The 21,599-nt window shown below is 40.9% G+C and overlaps 1 protein-coding gene across 3 annotated transcripts in view; it reads left to right on the forward strand.

Annotated features, from left to right (window-relative positions):
- nek6 (NIMA-related kinase 6) overlaps window positions 1–21,599 on the forward strand; it is an 86,447-nt gene that overhangs the window by 18,350 nt on the left and 46,498 nt on the right. Inside the window, exons 1-2 of one of the 3 annotated variants that reach the window (XM_029710259.1) lie at window positions 19,020–19,040; window positions 20,409–20,525. In XM_029710259.1, the coding sequence (XP_029566119.1) occupies window positions 20,445–20,525 (81 nt within the window). In that variant the 5' untranslated portion in view covers window positions 19,020–19,040; window positions 20,409–20,444. Of the gene's footprint in view, window positions 1–19,019; window positions 19,041–20,408; window positions 20,526–21,599 lie in introns of those variants that run through there. The other 2 variants (XM_029710258.1, XM_029710260.1) reach the window with 2 other exon arrangements.

The raw sequence follows: 21,599 nt of genomic DNA on the forward strand, positions 1-21,599 counted from the left end.
TCCCATATATTCCCGTTAATTCCCATATATTCCCGTTAATTCCCACGGAAAGTTTCCACCTCTGACTATTCCCCAAAATATTCAACTTAGTGTCTATTACTCAAGTTTGTATGTGTTTGTGTGTTGGTGTATGTATAGCTCACATGTGGTGTGTGTGTGTTCGCTCACTGTAACTTGTGGTTGCTTCGCGTGATGTATTGTTGTCTCTAACTTTTTGCCCTTCGTGCTGTTGTCTGTGCCTAACATTGTTTGTAACATGTTTGGGCTGCTACCGTGTTGTTGTCATGTTGTGTTGCTACCATGCTGTGTTGTCATATGTTGCTACCATGCTGTGTTTTCATGTGTTGCTACCATGCTATGTTGTCATGTGTTGCTGCCATGATGTGTTGTTGTCTTAGCCCTCTCTTTATTTAGTGTTGTGTTGTCTCTCTTCTCGTGATGTGTGTTTTGTCCTACATTTAAAAAAAAATAATTGCGCATAGCCTACAGTCGGAAGGGCCTGCAATTTGGGCAGAGTGCGTGGCAAATACCAAATACATGATTGTTGAGTTGCGACTGTCAGTGAAAAGCAGAGACCCAGCCAGGCATATCGTAATATTTAAAAATGCAATTGCGGAAAAACAGTTTGTAAAACAAATGTCTATTGCTGGAAAGAGAAGACAATGAAAATACTCTAATCTGCCTTTTAGTTATCAAAATTCTCAACTTCATTGAGCGGAGAACATCAGCCATATGCCTGGTTAGTGTGCACATTCACTGTCTTTATCATTGAGTCAATACCACTTTTGTTTGTTTTAGGACAACAATTTCCTCCTCCAGGTTAGATGGACGTCATATTGTATTTGTGTGTCCCCTTTTCATAGGCCTTATAAATGGATGAGACGTAGTTTTTATTGATCAGTTTGTCAGTGTCAGCAGAGTAGGCTACCCTGACATTTCTGTAGTATTAAAACAGATTCTGCTGATGTCTCCAGTCATATAAAGTGCAGTAGAATTGCATGAAATGTGTTTTTTAAAAGGCTAACATTTTCCTGTGAAAAGAAAGGTCTACTCTAAGTGGTGTGTGACACGCTGAAGCCTGCCTACTTGCCCATGGCAAATGGGAAGCACACTTCAATTACCAGTTGAGAAATAAAAATAGTAGCTCTTTTTAATCGTGGCCATTGTTTATTTTTTATTTTTACGCGATTGCCTTTAGAATTGTTGCACAAGGATTGTGCTTATTAAAGCAATAATGGTCTGGGGCTGTTTTTCATGGTTTGGGCTAGGCCTAATGCTGCAGCATACAATGACATTCTAGACGGTTCTGTGCTTCCAAAATTGTGGCAACAGTTTGGGGAAGGCTCTTTCCTGTTTTAGCATGACAATGATCCTATGCACTAAGCAAGGTCCATACAGAAATGGTTTGTCGAGATCGAGTTCTTACTTGACTGGCCTGCACAGAGCCCTGACCTCAATCCCATCCAACACCTTTGGGATGAATTGGAACACTGACTGCGAGCCAGGCCTAATCGCCCAACATCAGTGCCCAACCTCGCTAATGCTCTTGTGGCTGAATGGAATCAAGTCCCCAAAGCAATGTTCCAATCTAGTGGAAAGCCTTCCCAGAAGAGTGGAGGCTGTTATAGCAGGAAAGGGGGGACCAACTCCATGCCCATGATTTTAGAATGAGATGTTTGACGAGCAGGTGTCCACATACTTTTGATCATGTAATGTACGTTCCTCTGATTCCTTCAGGAATCAGAGGGAGGGAGAGGGAGGGAGAGAGAGAGAGAGAGAGAGAGAGAGAGAGAGAGAGAGAGAGAGAGAGAGAGAGAGAGAGAGAGAGAGATGATCAGAGGGGGAGAGAGAGATGATCAGAGGGGGAGAGAGAGAGAGAGCGAGAGAGTTCCAGAAACGTGGGGAAAATCCTGAGCTTTAGGGTCCACAGTTAACACTGCAAGCTTCTCTTTACGCTCTGCATTAGTATGGCAAGCTCTTAGAGCCTGGCAGAGTATTTTGATCAACAGCTGTTGATCAGATCTTAAGTGGTCGACAGCATTTTGCTTTGAAAAACTGTAGCTACTGTTGTTTTGTTGCAGGGCAATTCCATGGTAACAGAATTATACTGAGGGAAAAATCAGTCTCGGCATAATTCCGTTACCGTGGAATTGCCCTGCAGTATACGGTTTGAGTTTAATTAATTCTGTAGGTATTTTAATTATAGACTGATTTCAAATATTTTCTATCTGCATGAGGAATTTCCATCTGGACCCACTCAGAAGACATCAATGCAACTACACGCTTAGACTTGGATTATACTGAGATGTAAATGCAAACATAGATTCAAATTCCATACTGCAGGATAGCGTTCTTTAATCCTGGCCTCAGAATACCCAAGACCGAATTGCAAGAAAACACAAAAGAAAATACAATGTTGATGTTGCTAAGCAACTCCATGCCCACTGCTGCTGTAGTTTATAACAGTATGCTGCTGACTAAGTTCCAAGCGGCTACAGTGCAGTGAAGGGAAGGATCCAAACCTGGCTCTCTGTCTCATTGTCAAATGTCCGGGGTGCACACCACCACTCCCTCATCTGAGGATCATGTGCTAGTCAGCCCAAAACTTGACTTGAGTTCATTTGGAGGTAGAGAGGGAGAGAGACAGACAGACAGGGAGAGGGAGACCAGGAAGAGCGAGAGAAAGAAAAAAAGAGATCCTGTCTTCCTTCTCCTCTCTTAGCCTTGGCTTGTCTGTCTCTGAGTTTAGATTTGCTATCTGCCAGAGGGATTTTAGGCACTAGTCCGACCAAGGCAGACTTGAACAATATCCATTTTGAAATGTTTCCTTGTAAATGGTGGCTGTGTGAGTCATTGGAGAGCACAAGATTATGTATGTGTGTGTGCGTGTGCGTGGGTGGGTGGGTGAGTGTAGGTGTGTGGGTTGTGTATGTTGGTGCAGGTGTGCATGTGTGTAGTATTTACACTGTGTGTGCGCACGTGTTCATACAGTACCGCTTCGGTTTGTGTGCTTTTGGGTGTATCAATGGTGTTGAGGGACGACGAATTAGGCTTGCTCCACTTGGCAAAGAAACCTTTAAAGGAATTGCAGCAACAAAAAATAGAAGAAAACCATGGTAGAGCTAAAAGTAGTAACCGCATGAGATAGAACCCAAAAATAGAATAAGGCCTCCGATTCACTGCATCACCTTTCCTTTATTGTCTCGAGATCAAACCGAACACTAGCATGTTCGTACAAGTCGAACAGTACTTAGAGTCCCACAAAAAGAGACGGTCTGTAAATCTCAAGAAAAAGGTAGCAGAGTTGCCTTTACCTAGGATGGATAGGTTTTACATCCGTGCATGACAAACTACAGTGTTTCTGGCAGACAGGCAGGTTGTGAGCACATACTCATTTCAACATCTAGCTACTATCTGTCTCTCTACCTACAAATCCCACAGCGCTTTTCATGTCGACGAGCAAGTAGACTTGTGGCAAATGGGGTTGTACTGCCAAAAGGTCAAAACCCCAAAAATGTCTATCTACCCACAAATCTCTTTAATCCAATGAGTACCACATTGCAGCCTTTTCCATGTAGGAGGAACAGGAAGACTTGACCCAGATGCTATGTGGGAAGGGTTAGCCCACATTCTGGGAGTAGCGAAGGTAGTACGGGCCTAGCGGTAAACTGATACAAACAGCTGCATTCCTTAATAAACTACCCCACACCCCCTTTTTCACCCAATCCGAGGGCCCCCTGCATTCAAACTCAGCTTGGATCTATTATCAGACCACCGGGTTTGCTCTTTTCTCTCTTATTAGCAGCCATTTTATTTGAGGGACCTATCTACATCTGCTGGGAGATGACGCAGCACTAATGGACAGCCGTAAGGGTGTGTGGTGATGGAGATGTTGGTGGGGTGCGGTTGTAAAAAAAACACAGAAAACTATCCCTTAGCAGGGTTGAGCCATAACCCTTGATCCCCTAGCAGCACTGTACTATAGGTGTTAGCGAGTTATTGTACAGACCCAGTCAATTCCCATGAATTAATAACCCAGCATAGCTTCTGTCCATTAACTCACCAACCTGATAAGATTATAGTCATAGCCTGCTAATCCAGGTTAGCAAGCACTAATGAACTAGCCTAGCATTGTTGTCAAAAAGTGAATGACTTTCACATAGGGAAATGGGTAAGAATGTTTTTTTCACATTGAGGTGTGGGTGTACTTGTTTTTCTAACTTATCAGGACCCCAATGTCCTGACAGGGTTGGAAAACAATAACTTTTTTTGTTTCCAGAATTTGTTCAAATGCTATTTTAAGCTTAAGGTTTAGGATTAAGGTTAGGTTAATGGGTAGGGTTAGGGAAAATAGGATTTTTAATTGTAAAAAAAGATGTACTCCCCCAAAAGTCCTGAAATGTCATAAAAATAAAGCTGTGTGTGTGAATGTTCTCCCAGCAGTCCTGTACTCAGTACTCTGATGTCGTAAACTGTGCTAAGTTAGTAAGTGCAGGTTGTGTGGTGTTAGAGTATTGGGTTGACACTTGACAGTGAGGAACTTTTGAACTGATATTGACGTCAGTCACTGGTGTGCGTGAGTGAAGAGGGAGAGTTTGGTTAGAGCCACAAGTAAGAGCTTAATCATTTCTCTAATCTGAGGTCGCCTCGTGAGGTTTGGATTTCCGCGTACATCACGTTGACGAATTCCACTAATTTTGAAAGGAAACGCTGAAGAAAAGGTGTGAGCTGAGGCTAAAGAAAAAAGGTCAGGTGAACACGCTATTGGACTCTTTGTGAAGACTTTTTCACGTATACTTTACAAGTCTACTAAAAAAAAGCAGTAGTGAAGAGAAGCATTGATGAAATGCTGATGAGAATTCAATGCGATTGATATGCCCTGGTCTAAACGATACCTTACTTTTGAAGAGTTTTTTACTTGTGAAACTAATTTGTATGCCGTTCTATTCCCCTTGTATATCGCAATAGAAGACACACTGGATAAGAATGTGGGTTGTAAAATGACTCAATATGAATGTTTGTTTTTTAGGCCTAGCTGAGACTTAAGTGAAAAACAAATCTCCTCGCCACACCCACAACATTGTTATAAGGATGGCATAGAGCTTGTCGGGAAATGCCACAACACATGACAATGGATAGATGGATTTGATCATTAAAGGGGAAAAAAACAAATTTAGGCATAGCGGTCAAAATTAATGAAGGTTAGGGTTAAGGTTAAGTTTAAGAACAAGGGTTAGGTTAAAGCTGCAATGTGTAACTTTTTGGGTGACCTGACCAAATTCATATAGAAATGTGTATTATAGATCTGTTTTTCGCATTGAAAGCAAGTCTAAGAAGTGGTAGATCAGTTCTATGTGCACTATTTCTATGCTTCCTGTTCGTACGTTTTTAAGCAGTACAATCCTCCATAGCAATTTCAATGACCAAGATTAAGGCTGGAAGACCTGAAAGTTTCAGACGTTGAGCTACTTTTACTTGGTTCCCCTTTTATCGCTCTGTCTCTCTCCCTCTCATTTCCTCGATCGTTACCATAGAAGTTCTGATATTAACCACCGGCGTGTGTGTGTGTGTGTGTGTGTGTGTGTGTGTGTGTGTGTGTGTGTGTGTGTGTGTGTGTGTGTGTGTGTGTGTGTGTGAAACTTCCGTGCATCATCGCAATGACTGTGTGGTTAGAAATGACGTGTGTGTATAAAAGGCCATGCACCCTTTTAGTCCAGCGGTGAAACCCCACAATGAAACTTCTGTGAGCGGTGGCTTGCAGCGTTGCACCATGCAACTCTCGATTGGCGTCATCCACCTCCCTCCAATCACACCACCGCACGCACACAGTACCATTGTCCTTATGTAGGCACAGTTGGTGCCTGGGCCAAGGGAATTCACCAGATGGTCCGCTCACCAATCCCTTGGGCCAAGAGAATTCACCAGATGGTCACAGATCTGTCTTGCTATTCCTTATTCCTATTATCATTACCATGCAAAACAGTCTGGCCTCATAGCAATCTCAATGATGGTTATGATTATGATGATGATGGTTGATGGCGATGATGTTAATGGTGATGAGGAAGATCATGGTTGATGGCTATGATTATGGTGATGATGATGACAGTTGATGGTTGATGGCTATGATGATTATTATGATGATGGTTGATGGCTATGATGATTATTATGATGATGGTTGATGGTTGATGGCTATGATGGTTGATTTCCATGATGATGGTTAATGGTTGATGGTTGATGGCTATGATGATTATTATGATGATGGTTGATGGCTATGATGATTATTATGATGATGGTTGATGGTTGATGGCTATGATGGTTGATTTCCATGATGATGGTTAATGGTTAATGGTTGATGGCTATGATGATTATTATGATGATGGTTGATGGCTATGATGATGATGGTTGATGGCTATGATGGTTGATTTCCATGATGATGGTTAATGGTTGATGGTTGATGGCTATGATGATTATTATGATGATGGTTGATGGCTATGATGATTATTATGATGATGGTTGATGGTTGATGGCTATGATGGTTGATTTCCATGATGATGGTTAATGGTTAATGGTTGATGGCTATGATGATTATTATGATGATGGTTGATGGCTATGATGGTGATGGTGATGAGGAAGATGATGGTTGATAGCTATGATGATGATGGTTTATGGTTGATGGTTGATGGCTATCATGATTCTTATGATGATGGTTGATGGCTATGATGATGATGGTTGATGGCTATGATGGCTGATTTCCATGATGATGGTTAATGGTTGATGGTTGATGGCTATGATGATTCTTATGATGATGGTTGATGGCTATGATGATGATGGTTGATGGCTATGATGATTCTTATGCTGATGGTTGATGGCTATGATGATTCTTATGATGATGGTTGATGGCTATGATGATGATGGTTGATGGCTATGATGGCTGATTTCCATGATGATGGTTAATGGTTGACGGTTGATGGCTATGATGATGATGGTTAATGGTTGATGGTTATGATGGCTGATTTCCATGATGATGGTTAATGGTTGATGGTTGATGGCTATGATGATTATTATGATGATGGTTGATGGCTATGGTGATGATGATGATGGTTAATGGTTGATGGCTATGATGATTATTATGATGATGGTTGATGGCTATGATGATGATGGTTAATGGTTGATGGCTATGATGATTATTATGATGATGGTTGATGGCTATGGTGATGATGGTTAATGGTTGATGGTTGATGGCTATGATGGTTGATTTCCATGGTGATGGTTGATGGCAATGATGGTGATGAGGAAGATGATGGTTGATGGCCATGATGTTGATGGTGATAATGATGACGGTTGATGATTATTATGATGATGATGGTTGATGGCGTTGATGATGATGAGGAAGATGATGGTTGATGGCAAGGGGATGAAGATGATGAAGGCTGTAAACTCTATACTCCACTGGATTTAACAGCTTCCTAAGCATTATTCTACTGTATTATGAAAACGGTCCTATCACTGACTTCCCAGACTGGATTATGTTATGGCTTTCCAGACCCACTGAGAAGTACAAGTCTGCCAAAGTCAGCACAACATGGTCGTAGGGATAAGAGTTCAGTGCATTCCTGTCTCGATAATATTCCTAGGCCCACAGAGAGAGCAAAGAATACAATGGTAGGCAGGGTAAATTCAGGAGACTGTGTGTGTGTGTACTTGTAATTATAAAATCCTTGTATATCCAATTTTGTATTATTGAGGAGTTGAGAAGTCATGTAATGCATTCAGTATGTATGTCATGTGTCCTACGTGTGTGTGTGTGTGTGTGTGTGTGTGTGTGTGTGTGCGTCAGGTTGTGTGTGTGTGTGTGTGTGTCAGGGTTTACGTTAGCTGGCTTTTGGCCGATTTAAAAAATACATTTATAGAAAGCTGATAAATAAAATTGCCGCTAGCTAATTGTCCGGGAGAAGAAGAAAAAATTCCATTTGAAAATGCTGCTTTTTAGCCTCTTCAATGATGGAAATACCATTTGATGGAAATACATTTAACTTGTCATGCTTATCGGTCTATAGTTTAATTTACATCATTTTGTGGAAGTAAATTGGTGCGTGTACAGTAAATTTGTTATGTATCTTATTTAGCACATGCATACAGATACAGAGCCTTTGAGCAGAAAATCTGTCAGACAGCACAAGAACTACTGCTACAGCATCTCAAACAGAAAATGTAGGCAATGGAAGGCAGGCTTCATCAGTGTGTCACATACCACTTTGCAATGAGCTGGAGGCAGGATGCATTTTGAAAACATATACTTAATTGTTTGAAATCGGAATATTTTACCACGTCTTACCTTGCTTCAAAGTAGCCTTTGAATCGGACCATATACTTTCTTTCATTGTCCAGTAGCCAAAGCCACAATCATAGTCATATTAGGAAAGGAAAGGGGGATACCTAGTCAGTTGTACAACTGAATGCCTTCAACTGAAATGTGCCTTCCGCATTTAACCGAACCCCTATTAGAAACCCATGCTAGTTGTTGCATATTAGATCTCCCCCTTTTCCCCCAAAATGTGTTAGTTTTACCCATTTTTCATGATATCCAATTGGTAGTTACAGTCTTGTCCCATCGGTGCCACTCCCGTACAGACTCAGGAGAGGCGAAAGTCGAGAGCCACGCGTCCTCCAAAACACAACGCTGCCAACCTGCACTGCTCCTTGACACACTGCTCGCTTAACCCGGAAGCCAGCCGCACAAATGTGTTCGAGGACACACTGTACAACTGCCTACCGTGTCAGCGTGCATGCTCCCGGCCCACCACAAGGAGTCACTAGAGCACAATGGGACAAGGACATATCGGCCAGCCAAACCCTCCCCTAACAATGCTCATTTTATTTATTTATTTCACCAGGTAGGCAAGTTGAGAACAAGTTCTCATTTACAATTGCGACCTCATGGGTCTCCTAGTCACAGCCGGCTGCAACACAGCCCGGGATTGAACCCGGGTCTGTAGTGACGCCTCAAACACTGTGGTGCAGTGCCTTAGACCATTGCGCCACTCAGTAGGCTCTTTTTCTACATTTCTAATAGGGTATTTTCATCTCTGTCACATGAAACTGCTTGCATGTGCCGATCTGTTCCATCGGACTAATTGCTTTTTTAAAAAAAACAATTTATGTAGCCTAGGCCTACTGGTTTGAATGGTATGAATTTGGGATCGTCCAAGAACTGTCCCAGAGTCTGTTTGGAATAGGCTATTTATTTATTTATTGACAAGCTGACCAATAGAATAGGTGAACGTTTCTACTATGGGGGATAGTAGATTGACAGGCTAGCCACACGGGTCCCGTGTGGCTCAGTTGGTAGAGCATGGTGTTTGCAACGCCAGGGTTGTGGGTTTGATTCCCACGGGTGACCAGTACGGGGGGGGAAAATGTATGAAATGTATGCATTCACTACTGTAAGTCACTCTGGATAAGAGCGTCTGCTAAATGACTAAAAATGTAAATGTAAAAATGATTTTGCTGTTCGTTACTCATCTTGTTGGCTGAGGAAAAGTAAATGTGGACAGTTAATCTAACATCTTCAAAGTGCACATCAGAATTCGGTAAGAAGGGACCACACATAGTTGCTCCCTCGACTTGCATGTTCTGTTAATATGAATTACCATAATCTAAATGTGATTTCTGTCATTCTGAGCACTATGGGTGGACTCCCTAATCAGGTTACCCATCCAGTGCATATGGGTCCGGTAAACTTCTCAAATGTCCAGTAAATTAAAATACTGCCGGTCAAATGTCCGGCGCCAGATTTTCCGAACGGAAACCCTGGTTTGTGTGTGTGTGCGTGTGTGTGTGTGTGTTTCATGGCCTGCTTAAGAGGATGTGAGGGTGTTCTAGCAGTGCAGCTTTAAAGGAAGCAGGAAGGGGAAATGATGGCTATGGTGATTAGAGTGGAGCAGAGAGGCATAGAAGGATGTCATACTGTATATAATTTAGTAGTCTTAGAGGGCTGAATCCTAACTTAATACTAGACTTAGAAGGCTGAATCCTAACTTAATACTAGGTTTAGAAGGCTGAATCCTAACTTAATACTAGGTTTAGAAGGCTGAATCCTAACTTAATACTAGGTTTAGAAGGCTGAATCCTAACTTAATACTAGTCTAACATGGAACCCAAACCGGCTGTGCGTGTGCGCCATCGTGCATAAATGTATTTTGTCCCCCCACACCAAACGTGATCACGACACGCAGGTTAAAATATCAAAACAAACTCTGAACCAATTACATTAATTTGGGGACAGGTCGAAAAGCATTAAACATGTATGGCAATTTAGCTAGCTAGCTTGCACTTGCTAGCTAACTTGTCCTATTTAGCTAGCTTGCTGTTGCTAGCTAATTTGTCCTGGGATATAAACATTGAGTTGTTATCTTACCTGAAATGCCCAAGGTCCTCTACTCCAACAATTAATCCACACATAAAACGTTCAACCGAATCGTTTCTAGTCATCTCTCCTCCTTCCAGGCTTTTTCTTCTCTTGACTTTATATTGCGATTGGCAACTTTTCATAAATAAGGTGCATTACCGCCACTGACCTCGTTCGTCTTCAGTCACCCACGTGGGTATAACCAATGAGGAGATGGCACGTGGGTACCTGCTTCTACAAACCAATGAGGAGATGGGAGAGGCAGGACTTGCAGCGCGATCTGCGTCAGAAATAGAACTGATTTCTATTTTAGCCCTTGGCAACGCAGACGCTTGTTGGCGCACGCGAGCACTGTCGGTGCAATAATTGAATAACATGGATTTCAAAATGTATTTTGCAACGCGTGTGGTCAGCCTATTAGAAGGCTGAATCCTTACTGAATACTAGTCTTAGAGGGCTGAATCCTAACTTAATACTAGTCTTAGAGGGCTGAATCCTAACTTAATACTAGTCTTAGAGGACTGAATCCTTACTGAATACTAGTCTTAGAGGGCTGAATCCTTACTGAATACTAGTCTTAGAGGGCTGAATCCTAACTTAATACTAGTCTTAGAGGGTTGAATCGTAATTTGCGATCGTCATTTTGGTGTTAAAAATAAAGTATTCAAATTCCCTTTAGGAACCCCTTGGCAAGGTCATTACAAGGTCATTGTCTCACACCAGCAGCGCAGGCACACCTCAATGTATATCATATGGATGGATTTGCTACATGTACTTCAGGCCTTTTCAAATACTACTGTCAGTTGAAGCGGTCACACTTTTTAAACAAAGTATATTCTATGTAGGCTTTATAAAGGGTTTATGAAGGCTTTACTCAGCTTTCATAAGATAAACTTTGTTCAAAGTTTCACCGTTGAACCTTACGACCCTAAGAAGACAGGGAACTCTTTTTGTGGAAATTGTGTACCAAAGCGATTTAGCTACATTCGTTGGTGATTCGTCTTGAAAACGATACTATGTTCTTTCAAAAGTCTCGGGACACAATAATATCTTTGAAAATGCCACAAATTCCAATAACTCCCAAAAGATGTTGATACAACACAAAGTCCAAGGACACATTCTTTTATCTGCCCTGGAAGAATGGATCATATTTTCTTGCTGCTGCAACCGTAACGGCTACAATGTTAGTACAGAAGCAAATCCTGTAACACACACACACAAGACCTGCGTTCAGATACTGTTTATTGTATTTCAATTACTTTCACATATATTTTAAAGTGAGTACATGTATTTGGAAAAAATGTCTTTGAAAATGCAAATAGCTGAATATTGGAATGTATTTGAAAACACATTTGGAAAGGATTGGCATGTATTTGAAAATACTCAAATGCATACAAATATTGAAATACTCCATGCATTTGAACTCATGCCTGTTTGGGTATTTTAAATGTATTTGGAAATAAGTATTTAAAAATAGTATTTTTATAGGAAATTATTTGAAAATACTTCAAATAGACAGAAAATAAGTGTTTAAAATACAATTAGTTAAATATGAAGGTATTTTAATCTAGGTCTGACACACACGCACGCACACACACAAATAAAAGACTGAAAATACAGGCAGGTATTTACAATATTCAAAACCTGTGAATAACTGCATAGACTGGAATAGACACACACACATACCCACACTATCAAACTGCTCAGTGGTGTAAAGTACTTAAGTAATAATACTTTAAAAAAACTACTTTACTATTGATATTTTTGACAACTTTTACTTTTACTCTGCTACATTCCTTCCATACATTTTCCCTGACACTGAAAAGTGCTCGTTCCATTTTGAATGCTCAGACAGGACAGCTATATGGTCCAATTCACACACCTATCAATATTAATGCTCTGTCATCCCTAATGCCTAAACACTAAACACATACTAAACACATAAACGCATACCGCGTTTGTAAATTATGTCTGAGTGTTGGAGTAAAAAAACGATGACAATTTAGTACTTTTTCCACCACTGTACTTTTTTAAAATCCGTTTTTTAGGGGGTGGATCAGGTTTAATATTGCAAATATATTGTGGCTTCTATCAATGTAATTGTCTGCATCATTTCCAATCCCCCATTAATACATATATATATATATATATATATATATATATATATATATATATATATATACCACCCCTCCCCTAATTGGAGTAAACTAATGGACAACAACACTTAGGCTTCTACTTCCAGCTTATACATACTATATACATTTTATGGACACAGTATATTTTACATTAGTTATCTTGTTTTTTGTTATTTGAAATGTTTTTTTTTGTTGCATTGGATAAAAGTAGAGACTCAGAGCTCTGGCACACTCAGACGAGAGTGCTCTAAAATCAGAGTAGATAGCCAGAGCAAATTTACCAGCTACGTCTATCGACAGTTGTCGCAGTGACATCATAAACATTCTATTGAAATAGTTACTTGCATAGTGGAGTCTTTTGTTTAGCCATGTAGCTAGCTAGCTAAACAATTAACCATAATCCCAACTCATAACGTTACTACCCTGCATGAATCTGCAGGTAGCTAACCAACCAGGTTCAATGTTAGCTAGCTAACATTAGGCTATATCTAGCAATGCAAATGGCTCTGAGATACAAATATTACTACACAGATCATACACATAATGTTGGCTAGCTAGCCAGCCAGTTAACGTTAGCTAGCTAGCTAACAGTACACTTTAACTTGAAATGAAAACAACTTTCATGACAAAATTAGAAATGTGTAATATCTGAAAATGTAGCTTGCTAGACTCTCTTACCTGTATACATGGATGGACGCTTCTCCCTCTCTGTCACGGATGCCATGGTTGCCCTTAGTTTGAAGATGTAATCCGGAGACAGGTGTTTTATACAACAGCCTTCTGTGTTCTCTTTTCGACTCCGTCTGCATATTTACAATCATACGCCAGAATTTTATCCATCTCAGCTATCATACTCTAATTCCACTGATTTCAAAACTCGGTCCTCCAGCCCACTCATTATTTCAGCCAATCATGGCTAGCGGGAAGGTTGCTGACTTTTTCCATGGCTAAACCAACTAGGCTCGTAATGTAACAATTTTATTGTATTTACAGATGGCATACAAGTTTGTTAGTAAGGCACATGAAAGGTCACATGTTTCAGAAGGCATTTCTGCCAAAAACCGCATTTTGATTAAAAAAATCATAATTTTACTTTCAAATGGAAGTGAAGTAGTGACGTGCGACGTACGCCTAGTTTCCTGAAACGAGTCACATATATATATAACATTCTATTGGATGCAAGCATTTTGTACAATTCGCATATTCGGATCAAAATGATTGTTAATTAATATCATCACCCCTTGAGTTTTTGGGGCCGTTGGAGAAGTATATTTCACCCACCCAGTCCATTTTCCACACAACTTCATCTAAAATTGTAGAATGAGTTTCCTGTAAACAATAGATATTATATTCCTTCTCTTTTAGCTAGGTAAATACTGATTGTATTTTCTTATTATCTGCTAAGCCATTACAATTATAACTGGCTATACTTATTTCACCATTTACAATAATGAGATACAAGTTGAAATTCTATTTATCATAATACAGTATATGTTTGTAAACTTACCATTCAAAAAGTACCATGGTGATTGAGTGTCCATAATATTTGCACTGCTATTGAGTAAACGTCCAATTTTTGTCCACTATTCCACTTGTTAAAACCTCCCCCCATCCCAAGTTGGGTTGTCGTCCCAGTAACTGGCAGACCACCCTTGTCCACCTGGATCCTAGGGCGTTTGAGAGATGGGGACCCATCCTTTAACCTGTTTGGGATAGGGGGCAGTATTGAGAATTTTGGAAAAAATATGTGCCCATTTTTAACTGCCTCCTACACCAACTCAGAAGCTAGAATATGCATATTATTGTTCAGGTTTGGATAGAAAACACTCTGAATTTTCTAAAACTGTTTGAATGGTGTCTGTGAGTATAACAGAACTCCTATGGCAGGCAAAAACCTGACAAGGTTTCATGCAGGAAGTACCCTGTCTGACAAGGAGTCGTGCGTCTTGCATCTGTTTATTGAAAAGTAAGGATCTTAGCTGTAACGTGACAATTCCCAGGGCTCCGATAGGCTCTCAGAACCCGGGAAATACCTGAAGGTTGACGAGGCAGCCTCAGGCTGAAACACATTATCGCCTTTGGTAAGTGGCGGATTAGAGGACCTTTGAATGAGGCGCGTGCACGATTCGCTCCTGAGGAGAAATTTAATTCGGCTGTTTAGGCTCAATGCATATTCCCGGTCGGAATATTATCGCTTTTCTACGAGATAAATGGCATAAAAATTGGTTTTAAACAGCGGTTGACATGCTTCGAAGTACGGTAATGGAATATTTAGACATTTTTTGTCACGCCAATGCGCCATGCGCGAGACCGTGATGTAGCATTCTAATAGTGTCTAGAACTCACGAACAAAACGTCGCTGTTTGGATATAACGATGGATTATTTGGGACCAAACCAACATTTGTTATTGAAGTAGAAGTCCTGGCAGTGTATTCTGACGAAGAACAAGCAAGATAAGAACATTTTTCTTATAGGAAATGTGATTTTGGTGGAGGCTGACCTGGGTGGGTGTCTAAATAGCTAGCCCTGTGATGCCGGGCTATGTACTTAGATTATTGCAAAATGTGCTTCATCCGAAAAGCTATTTTAAAATGGGACATATCGAGTGCATAGAGGAGTAATGTATCTAGAATTCTTAAAATAATTGTTATGCTTTTTGTGAACGTTTATCGTGAGTAATTTAGCAAACTGTTAGTAAATTCCCCGGAAGTTTGCGGGGGTTATGCTTTTTCTGAACGTCACATGCTAATGTAAAAAGCTGTTTTTTGATATAAATATGAACTTGATTGAACAGACATGCATGTATTGTATAACACAATGTCCTAGGTGTGTCATCTGATGAAGATCATAAAAGGTTAGTGCTGCATTTAGCTGTGGTTTGGGTTTATGTGACATGATATGCTAGCTTGAAAAATGGGTGTCTGATTATTTCTGGCTGGGCACTCTGCTGACATAATCTAATGTTTTGCTTTCGTTGTAAAGCCTTTTTGAAATCGGACAGTGTGGTTAGATTAACGAGATTCTTGTCTTTAAATAGCTGTAAAATAGTCATATGTTTGAGAAATTGAAGTAATAGTATTTCTAACTATTCAAAAATCGCGCCACTGGATTTCAGTGGCTGTTACGTAGGTGGGACGAGTTCGTCCCACATGCGCCAGAGAGGTTAAAACGAGCACACAGTGCCACCTACCGAACAGAAGCAGATTAACTTCCAAATACATTTCCAATGCCTTCACCTCGATGTTATTGTATACTGTTTTTTAAAATTAAAATAAATAAATAAATAAATGTTTTTTATATATATATATATATATATATATATATATATATAAATCTTGCATATCTTAATTTATTTCCATATCTTAATTTATTAACAAATAATATGTGTAATAACTTACGCACTTCATATGAAGGATTGTTACCTATAACCAGACATAACTGGCATAACAAAAATTACAGTTTTTGGCAAGCAATTATTATTTTGGGAGATAAAAAAATCTGCTTCATCCTATAATGTCTCAACCATCATTACCCCTTAGCAACATATGTGGGATACAAACACACACCCTCCCCACAAACAACCACAAGCTCAGATGTTCAACAGTTGTTCCATCCCCGAGCCCAAAAAATAAGACTTGATGTGCGAATGCATATACAGTTGTAGCTGTTTAGAAGACATGCAACATTGAGCAAGAATGGGGAGATTTGCTTAACCAATGTCAAGTCCTATCTGATGGAGGTCAGATACGCCCCTTTTCCCCTGAAACACACACATGCTGGTCCCCCGTTGTGACCATTTTCCCAAGCATCTCTGAGCAGTCAGACCTTTTGATTATCGCCAGGGCCACAATAATTTGCTCCCTCTCTGATTGTCCGAGTGTGACCCCCTCCCCATGGGTTACTGCAGCTAGTGTCACCAGCACTGCCACTACCTGGGTGGAATATCCTAATCAAAATTTGATTTGATTAGGTGCATTTGACTTTTACTTGAGTCATTTTCTATTATCTTTACTTTTTCTGAAGTATGACAATTTAGAACATTTTCCACCCCTGAAAGCGCTAGCCCGGAACTTTTTCCTCAGAAATCCTTTTCTAAGAACTGAATGTGATGCAGTGTTCAGTTTCTCTAAACTAAGATGAAATTGTTTCCATTCTGTGAAGTCAGAGGTGCAGAATAAAATGTGAGTGTTGTTGTGGTATCCCACAGGCCAGATTTCAATTATAAGATGAGCGACGAACCCTGTGTGAGCCACACGTTACAGTTCTCTGTGAAAGCACACACACACATACACACATCTGCACATACACTCACACACATCCGCTCAAACACACACACACCCACTCAAATATACACACACCCACTCAAACACACACATACCCGCTCAAACCCGTGCAGTGATTTTGAGTTGCAACCACTGCCCATCCTCTGCTATAGTGTATAGTCACACTCTTTTTCTCTATTTTTCTCTCTTTTATCAATCTCTCATTTGTACCTCACACGGAACAAATCTGTTTCTCTGTACTGTATATCTCCAATCTCTTCCGATAAGTCAGACAAAGATGAGCTTAGAAAAACTGATAAAACATCGACCCCTCACCCCTCTACCTCCATTGATTACGAATTGAAAACGTATCCTTCTAGAGAGCTCAATGAGAGTCTCAAAAAAAGACCTTGGGCTTAAGCCCTTAACCCTCAGACACACACAGAGTATAATCATATATTAAACAAAAAAGCTGAATCACCCCTACAAGTATCCGTTCCAGGCTGGTCGTATGGCTTCTCACAGCCGTGCATGTTCAGGTCTATAACAGTTTATCTAGAGCCCTCACAGATATGGCAGATATGGATATTGTGTGTGTGTGTTTTCATTCATAAGTGTCCATATACACTACCATTCAAAAGTTTGAGGTCACTTAGAAATGTCCTTGTTTTTGCCCATTAAAATAACATCAAATTGATCAGAAATACAGTGTAGACATTGTTAATGTTGTAAATGGCCCCGGTACACAACTGAGCAAGAGGACAAGTACATTAGAGTGTCTAGTTTGAGAAACAGACGCCTCACAAGTCCTCAACTGGCAGCTTCATTAAATAGTACCCGCAAAACACCAGTCTCAACGTCAACAGTGAAGAGGCGACTCCGGGATGCTGCCCTTCTAGGCAGAATTGCAAAGAAAAAGCCATATCTCATACTGGCCAATAAAAATAAAAGATTAAGATGGGCTAAAGAACACAGACACTGGACAGAGGAACTCTGCCTAGAAGGCCAGCATCCCAGAGTCGCCTCTTCACTGTTGACGTTGAGACTGGTGTTTTGCGGGTACTATTTAATGAAGCTTCACTCAACTAGTCTAAAGAAGGCCAGATTTATTGCTTCTTTAATCAGACAACAGTTTTCAGCTGTGCGAACATAATTACAAAAGGGTTTTCTAATGATCAATTAGCCTTTTAAAATGATAAACTTGGATTAGCTAACACAACATGCCATTGGATCGCAGGAGTGATTGTTGCTGATAATGGGCCTCTGTACGCCTATGAAGATTTTCCATAAAAAATCCGCCATTTCCAGCTACAATAGTCATTTACAACATTAACAATGTCTACATTGTATTTCTGATCAATTTGATGTTATTTTAATGGACAAAAAATGTGCTTCTCTTTCAAAAACAAGGACATTTCTAAGTGACCCCAAACTTTTGAATGGTAGTGTATATCCATGACCTGTGAAATGTTTGAATCCTTCTTGACTGTGACTTGATTTGTGGATTCAAATAAATAATGTGTGTTAAAAGCCAGCGGTGGAACAGTCATTCTTTACAAGGTTGTCCAGTAATCTGTTATGACTCTAGCTAGTACAATAGTGTCTACTATTTTAGATGTGGCTCTTTCTGCCAGTTGAGTTCAGATTTGTATTGCTCCACATTACATCACAGGGTCAGGGTTAGACTGTTAGGTTGCAGTTTACTCAGTTCAGCGCTTTGGAATAAGGTCTATATAACTGTGGCATGATGATGATAATGTAAGTCGTAAGATTATGTAATGTCGTTCAGTGTCTTGCCAGCTGATGGCAGAAGTAGGGCTGGGCTCTATACCATATTTTACGATATACCCTTATTGATGCACAGATCAGTTCATTTTTTTAACTTTACCTCCTATAACGGTATTTGCATGTTTGGTTTGTTAAATGTGATACGCCATGTTTAACGTACATTTTTAGTAGTTTAGTCGTTTTTTATAGTTTACTTCGTTACTTGAGTCATCTCTCTCCGCTCACTCTCTCTCCATCAATGTGTGGGTGTGGGTGTGGGGGGGTGAGTGTGTGCATGGCCTTGGTTTTGTATAATCTGCATTTTCTGCTTACGCCTTCACAATGTGGCTTCCTCAGCTCTGTAAATAGGGTGTAAAAGTGTGTACTCGGCAGAAAAATAGATGTGTGTGTGTGTACACAGATACATAGGGATCTCATCATTCATTGGACTATTATCGTATATGGATGTATGTTTTACATTCACTTTGGGTTACTTAGGTAGATAATACATATCTGTGTGTTTTGGTATGTGTGTAGCTGTTTGGCTTATTGACCTGTCTATCCTCATGTGGGTATAGGATGCTGTGTGTCTCTGGCAGTCTAATCTGTCAGAGGCAGTGGGTATAGGATGCTGTGTGTCTCTGGCAGTCTAATCTGTCAGAGGCAGTGGGTATAGGATGCTGTGTGTCTCTGGCAGTCTAATCTGTCAGAGGCAGTGGGTATAGGATGCTGTGTGTCTCTGGCAGTCTAATCTGTCAGAGGCAGTGGGTATAGGATGCTGTGTGTCTCTGGCAGTCTAATCTGTCAGAGGCAGTGGGTATAGGATGCTGTGTGTCTCTGGCAGTCTAATCTGTCAGAGGCAGTGGGTATAGGATGCTGTTTGTCTCTGGCAGTCTAATCTGTCAGAGGCAGTGGGTACAGGATGCTGTGTGTCTCTGGCAGTCTAATCTGTCAGAGGCAGTGGGTACAGGATGCTGTGTGTCTCTGGCAGTCTAATCTGTCAGAGGCAGTGGGTATAGGATGCTGTGTGTCTCTGGCAGTCTAATCTGTCAGAGGCAGTGGGTATAGGATGCTGTGTGTCTCTGGCAGTCTAATCTGTCAGAGGCAGTGGGTATAGGATGCTGTGTGTCTCTGGCAGTCTAATCTGTCAGAGGCAGTGGGTATAGGATGCTGTGTGTCTCTGGCAGTCTAATCTGTCAGAGGCAGTGGGTATAGGATGCTGTTTGTCTCTGGCAGTCTAATCTGTCAGAGGCAGTGGGTACAGGATGCTGTGTGTCTCTGGCAGTCTAATCTGTCAGAGGCAGTGGGTATAGGATGCTGTGTGTCTCTGGCAGTCTAATCTGTCAGAGGCAGTGGGTATAGGATGCTGTGTGTCTCTGGCAGTCTAATCTGTCAGAGGCAGTGGGTATAGGATGCTGTGTGTCTCTGGCAGTCTAATCTGTCAGAGGCAGTGGGTATAGGATGCTGTGTGTCTCTGGCAGTCTAATCTGTCAGAGGCAGTGGGTATAGGATGCTGTGTGTCTCTGGCAGTCTAATCTGTCTGAGGCAGTGGTATAGGGGTAAAGCCCTGTACTGGCTTTTCTTTGTTTTACAGCCACTTTTCCGGTCTGTAAATTGATTTTGATTTTGAAGAAATCACTCAGAAAAAAACTGTGTGCCGCCGTTGAATTTCAAAAATCTCGATGTGGCCCTCGAGACAAAATTATTGCCCACCCCTGGACTGACTCTATGCAAGGAGTCCCCATGGCTCAGAATAAGACTAGCTACACTTCTCACACACACACATACACACTCTCAACCACGGCTAAGTTAGTTCTGTCTCTTGTCTCTACCAGGGGTGAAGGGGCCTGGTACTGTATGCCAAGTCCACCATGGAGGCACAGAACAGCCATCACCAGCACAACCTAGACAACCAGAACAAGAACCTCTACAAGATGCCTGGACAAGATCAGGTGAGACGTCATATTCTAGTCTACACTGGTGTGCGTGCGTGCGTGCGCATTCATGTCTGCTTTTGAATAAACTAATTCCAGTTAATTTTTACATTTTACAACATCAAATAATTTGTCTGTTGTTTGTCGCGTTGTTTTCGGACCTACGTGTAATGCTAATAGATAAACGCAAAATGCAGTTTCACAATGCTTCAAAGAGCATAGAAGGACTTAAGATGATTGACTGGGATGGAAAAAACAGCTCAGGTTTTTAACAGTAGTCAAAGCCTGCTCTTGACTCTGCACATAATGAGTGGTAATTGTTGAAGAAATTAGCCTTAATCGCCTCTTCATTGGCTTTCAACTGCGTGAGGGCGATTATGTGACAAATTGTTGTGCCGGGTAGATAGTGAGGTAATGGATGTTGTTGTGTTACTTAGTGGCGCGGTGCGGAGTCTGTCATTACATAGTGTTTAAGTGCAATTAGCCAATGATATTGAACATCTGCTATGGTGATAGGAAGAAATGAAAACCTGTTCTGTTTAGCGTAATGCCATCATGATTTTCCATGATGGTACCTCTCTGACCACCTCTACCCCTTCTTCCTTCCTCCCTATAGTTGGGGCTTTTCAATGTGATGTGAAAACCTCAGCGTTTTGCCACAGATTATAGCCACTGAAGCACAGAAGCCACTGAAGTTAAGAATTTGGTGACTGAAAATGTTCAACCTCAATTACTTCAGTATTGATGGTATCGATGGTCTTTTCATTTGTTTGTTGAGGGTTTTACACATTTTATCAAATAAGTTCCCTAACGGCATTAATCTGTGTCAAGTCATATACCAGTCACCCTCCACCTAAATACAGGAATCGACCACTTACAACAATTGCGCATTTCTGCGGCCAACCCTTGAAACATCATCAGGGAGTCTCCCACAATCACTGCAGCACGGCGGCTGCCAGATCTGACACAGCACGTCACCGCCACTGCAGCAGCTAGCGAAGAATACTTGAGTTAACACCACAGCCCAACGAGCCAAAGACCAATCAGCCAACGTCACTCTGGATTAGCTAATAGCGTCTCAAGACTCGGGGA

The sequence above is a fragment of the Salmo trutta genome, chromosome 23 (genome assembly GCF_901001165.1).
Source record: "Salmo trutta chromosome 23, fSalTru1.1, whole genome shotgun sequence".
Lineage (NCBI taxonomy): Eukaryota > Metazoa > Chordata > Actinopteri > Salmoniformes > Salmonidae > Salmo > Salmo trutta.